General features: G+C 39.0%; 1 protein-coding gene across 1 annotated transcript; it reads left to right on the top strand.

The window, feature by feature from the left end:
• The first annotated feature begins 1,407 nt into the window (after positions 1-1,407).
• Positions 1,408-2,007, top strand: LOC131647414 (uncharacterized). The gene is made up of 2 exons (XM_058917303.1): positions 1,408-1,516; positions 1,559-2,007. Exons 1-2 carry the CDS (start codon positions 1,408-1,410, stop codon positions 2,005-2,007), a joined length of 558 nt encoding a protein of 185 aa, XP_058773286.1.
• Positions 2,008-6,005: the final 3,998 nt, after the last annotated feature.

Here is a 6,005-nt window from a genome sequence, read left to right on the forward strand (position 1 = left end):
AAAACATCAATATATTGAATTTCTTAAGGTTTTTAATGAAAATGAGATGCTTGCTTCTGGTTTTGGACGATTTGATTGTTGTTGCTTCTTATGCTCTCAATTTTTTAAACAATTAATATCAGAATCTGATTTGATATGAGAGTGGAAGTGAGTGTTGGATCATATGCTGGATATTGTTATACAACATGAAAAATTCATTTTTGTGAAAGAAATTGTTAAGTTTAACTATGAGTAGTTATATCTTATAGCGAGTATGAATGGTAGGGTCGGCCAAGGGTAAGGCGGGCTGGGCCCTCGCCCTGGGTCTAAAAAAAAATTTTTTTTAAAAGATATTTTAGGCTTCAAATAATTAAAATTTAGTATATTTGTTCGAAAACGAAAATTATGTATAGATGTTTCTTTAGCTCAGTTGGTAAGAGAAAGATGTTTTATCAGAAAGATTTTGTGTCCAATTCTGCTAGAGCTACAAAAGAGAGAGTGTTACTATCTCTTTTATTATGGTTTTTTAGATTTTTTTTAAACATTGTTTCATTTTTTTAACGAGAAATAAATTAATTTTTTAGTGTAATTTAAATACATAAATTATTTGAATAATTTTTTTATTTATATAATCATAATACCAATTTCATATTTAATTTTAAATTAAATATATTTTTTAATCCTTATCTTATATAATAATTAACATGATATAAACAAATTAAATATTTAATTATAGTAGACGGACAAAAAAACTTCATTTTAATAGTCGCCTTAGGCCTCACATTACGTTGGGTCGGTCTTGAATTGAATGACTAAAAGTTAAAAGAATAAAAAAAATTACTCATATATCTAAAGTCTTAATGTTTTGAGTGAAGATATAATATCTCGGAGTTCCTCTTATGCAATATCTATTTTGGTAATGTGGATAGCTGTACCAAAAATAGCATTTTTAATCTGTCTGGTTTTAGAGAGGGCTGCCTCCCGTTTAGATATCTCGGAGTTCCTCTTACATGCAAAAAACTAGCCATTTGTCATTACATGGTGCTGGTGGATAAAATTGTTCAACGTATTCGTCACTGGCCAGCTAGGTTCCTTAGCTACGCGGGAAGACTGCAGCTTATTAAAAGCATCACTTTCGCTATGACGAATTATTGGCTTATGTGCTTTCCTATACCAAAAGCCGTTATCAAGAAAATTGACTCTATCTGCCGGTCTTTTCTGTGGAGTGGTTCTGCAACAGTCAGCAGGAAATGTCCTATTGCTTGGTCCGATACTTGTAAGCCGATTAAACAAGGTGGTTTAGGCATTATTGACCTGTCCATGTGAAATCAATGTGCTATGTTGAAACTCTTGTGGAACATTTGTAACAAAAGTGACAGTCTTTGGGTTAAATGGATAAATACTTACTATCTCAAAAATAAAGGCATTATGGAGGTTCAAATCAAAAGTAACAACACATGGATTATGCGTAGTATTTTGACACAGAGGGCAACTATTACTTACTTTGAAGATGATTGGAATTCTATGCTTGAGCAAGGTAAGTTTAGTATGAAGATTATCTATGATAACTTGTGTATAGGGGCTGTTACTAGTTGGTACAAATTGTTAATGCATAATTATGCTAGACCGAGGGCTAAACTGATTTTCTGGCTTGCTTGTCACGATCGGTTAGCTACTAAAAGCAGATTGGTAAAGATGGGAATGTTAAAGGACAGCAAATGTAGTTTTTGCAGCAATGTTGAAACTATCCAACACCTTTTCTTTGAATGTGAGGAAATGAGGAAGCTTTGGTGTACTATCCTTAAGTGGATTCAAATGGATCATGCTCCTAATAATTGGGATGAAGAACTTAGTTGGATTAACAAGTTTGGCAGAGGCAAAGGGTGGAAGGCTGCCCTTCTCAAGCTGGCAGCGGCAGAGACGGTTTATAGGGCTTGGGCTCTCCGCAATAATCGTAGTTTTGGGACTCAATGTGATAGCTCTTTCATTGCTCAAGATATAATTGACAAAATTGTGCTTAGAGGATGACATAGTTCAGTTTTAAAGCCACATATTGTTAGATTAATGTTATTTTAGGCTTTTGATACATTCTTGTCGCTTTGGTTGTTGGTGAGCTGGATCCTAGCGATCGCCGTGTATTCTCTTGATTTTTTGGAATATAAAAGTCTTTTCTTCCAAAAAAAAAGATATAATATCTCTGTATGTATTATGTTTATGACATATTGACTTGCTCTTAGCTCCAAAATTTCCTAACTTCTAAATACAAACTAATAATATCCATTATATGCTAAATGTAGCATATTTTAACATCTCAAAGAGAACACAAACAAAACATTATTATTATTATTATCAAAACTTAATTGGATATAAAAGATAGACCATTTATTTATATGAGTGGTAAACAATAATGTTATGGGCTCGGGATTCCTAGGCCGCGATCTAAAGGTGAGTATGGTTGAAGGATACGTTGCATAGCTCATCCGAGGACTATCCTATAAAGTACGCTGGATACTCGTACCGGGTACCATAGTCGGCTGGGAAAGTACCGTCGGGTACTGACCAAAGACGTGTACGGAGAGGATACGAAGGGTAAGGCACATCTCGGAAGTAACGCCTACCTCCTAACGGCCGTAACCGATGAGTAAAAGCACCATCAATGGGATCACATATAAGGTTGTGCCAACGCCTGTAACTGAAGAAGCTGAAAGGTCATCTCTTTAATGAGGTTTAAAGGCCAGACGAAGCTATAAGTAGGGGCTCCCGCAAGAGGGTTAAGCAAGACATTCATCTTGGAGCAAAGTGTTAAGAACACAGTCTCCAAATCCCCAAATCTATTACAAACATTCCTTCGTTAGCGGTTTCCTTGGCCTTAAGGGTAAGGCCGACCTGAAATCTAGTTTTTACACAAGAAAATTGACGCCGTCTGTGGAAATCTAGTAAAATATTGTCCCAGGCCACAATCACAATCATAAGCATCAACAACAATTTCAAAAACTCCGCCAGACATGGCTCAAATGCTAGCCATGATTGACGAGTTACGCCAACACAATGAGACGTTGCAGGACAGCGTTGTGCAGCTGCAGCAGCAAAGTCAAGGGGACGCCCCTCCAGAGGATGAACTTTTGGAGGCACGACCTCTGTCTCAGGAAATCTTGGATGATGTCGTTCCTGAGAACTTCCGGGCACCATCACTAGCCACTTACGATGGCAAAACCGACCCTTACGAGCATGCCATCACTATCAATAACCAAATGGAGGTATTAGGTCCCACCGAGACCCTAAATTGCGAGCTTATGGCTAGCACATTTAAATATGTAGCTCTAAGATGGTATATGAGCCTCCCGCGCATTCCGTCTTGAGCTACCAGGACCTTACCAAGAAATTGGTACATCACTTTTCGGTCATCAGACGTCAGAAAGTCTCAACCACAACTCTGTTCTGTGTACGGCAGGGGCACTCAGAGTCTCTCAGGGAGTACCTTTCCCGATTTAACGAAGAAACCATCAAAGTTTCTCACCCTAATCAGGAGTTATTCGTCAGATCCTTCCAGCATGGACTCCGGGCCGGTCAGTTCAATGAATCGCTAGCGCAGAAGCCGACCTCTAACATGGATGGAATCATTACCCGAGTGGAGTGTTACATCAAGGGGGAAGAAAGTAATCGGGAGAAGAGAGCTCAGGATACCTCCGAGAAGCCGAAATCCCGAGACGAGGATCTCGGAAGGAAACAAGATCCTCAGAGAACAACTCCCCGAGAAAGGCGGGACGAAAGACCTTCTCAAAAGCTGATCCAACGACCCCAGGAGAAGGAAGGAGTTCACACCATCCTAAGAACTAGCATGAGTGATATATTCCAGGAGGTGGCCCATCTGAATCTCATACTGGATCCCCTCAGGCCAAAAAGGGCTAACGCCATGCTGGGCAGGGACTCGGAAGCTTGGTGCAATTATCATCGTCTCCGGGGACACACCCCGGATGACTGCAAACAGTCTAAAAAGGAAATCGAGAAGCTCATTCAGCAAGGACATCTGTCCACGTATATGAAGGATGATCGGAAGAGGCTCCCCGACAAGGAGGAGCCAGATCCAGAAGGCTCCTCACGTCGTAAAAAAGGGAAGGAAGCTGAAGCTACTCATGAGGTGACATCCGTTTGTCACACCCTTAATACCATTGCTGAGGGATTTGCCGGCGACGGGGAAACAAGTTCTGCACGCAAGAAGTATGCCCGAACTGTCATGCACATCTCCGAAACCTTGGTAGCCGAAAGTGAAGAAGACATGGACCCGGTCGGGTTCTCCAAGCGAGACGCCATGGGGATCATGCCCCACGAGGACGATCCCATGGTAATCAAGTTACAGATCCGTGATTGGACCGTCAAGCGAGTCCTAGTGGATCCGGGCAGTTGCGCTGACATCCTTTATTGGAAGCATTCCAAGGAAAAACGTTCGATATAACCGAGTTACTTCCTTTCAGGGGCACCCTCGTCGGCTTCGCTGGTGAACAGGTACAGATCATGGGACACCTGTCCGTGCTCACTACTTTTGGAAGCGGGAAGAATGAAAAAACTATCAAGGTTAGATACTTGGTGGTCATCTCGGCCTTAACTTACAACACCTAACTGAATATGCACCACACAATCAACAACACTAGGCCCTTCCATAACTAAACCAACAATAATGATAGGGAGAAGTAAGTTACTAATCAAGAAGACTATAGTAATTTAGAGAAGAAGAAACCTAACAGTGAATTCAATAGCAATACTAACACTAACAACAAACAAACCTCTACGCCTCACAGCGGAGACAAGAACAATATGAGTATCATCAATATGGGGAAGAAAAATAACCAGGCTATCTACAAAAATATGATAATTAGCCTCAGAAAAACCAAACAGAGTATCAGAGATAACAATAACAACAAGGAGGAAAACCACAACAATAATATGCAGGAGATTAATCATAATGGAGAAAACTAGAAGGAAACAACATAGTAAAACAAAAATACTCAAACAACCTCCAATCAAGAGACTAGCTTCAACAAATCAACCTAGACAACCTTACCAAAAGACAAGCCCAATAATCAGGAAAAAAAACCTAACCTCGGAGAAAACAAAGAGGAGGCTGAAACTGGTAACCACATGGAATTCATTTACAATAAGTTCAATGAAGAGATAAATCCCAAAAGTAATATGTAAAACAAGTCAGAAACGAATACTAATTAGAATTATGACATGCAAAAGGATTTTAGAAACTCTAACAGTATTAAAAATCTACTTGAGGAAAAAGAATGCAGATTGCAATGGAAACCACTGAGAAATGGATGGATCAAGTGTAACTCTGATGCAATCTTATCATGTAAAGGTAGAAGGGGTCTTGGAGCAGTCTTCAAAAATGAAAAAAGGTAAAGTTGTCGCAATGAGAGCTCAAAGATTAAAAGGAGGCGAAGACGTTTTAATGACTGAAGTTCTAGCCCTCCATAAAGCAATGACAATAGCTTTGGTTTCTTGCTTCCTAGATGTGGAGTTTGAGCTTGATAACAAACCTATTGTTTCATAGTCGTCTCAATCTTTTGAGAGGCCCTGTGTAAGAAGTTGAAGTTACCTTTAGTTGAATGGTGAAATTTTTTAAGAGGCCCTATTTAACTGTAAAATAATTGTAATATGTTTATGGAGGCAATTTTTGCCTTAGCATAATCAATAAAAAATGTGAGGCCCTGTGCTATAGGTCGCCTTGCACACCCTCAAAAACAGCACTACATTGTTTATAATTTGAACAGAACCGGTTAGGAGTATGGTTTAAAAAAAAATGAATGAAAAGGTGATAGAAGAAAAGAAAAACAGAAAAACAAAATTCTCCCGCTCGATGAGTGAAAGAAACATATAGCTCACAACATAGCTAAAGAGGCACTACAAAATAAAAAATAGAGTTTTGTTGGAAGATCTTTCAAGTAACACTAAAACTTAATTAAATATAGTTAAGAATCAAATTGATGTTAAAGTTCAATCCCATTTAGAACCGTCAAAATTCA

This window comes from Vicia villosa, linkage group LG1 (genome assembly GCF_029867415.1).
Source record: "Vicia villosa cultivar HV-30 ecotype Madison, WI linkage group LG1, Vvil1.0, whole genome shotgun sequence".
NCBI lineage: Eukaryota > Viridiplantae > Streptophyta > Magnoliopsida > Fabales > Fabaceae > Vicia > Vicia villosa.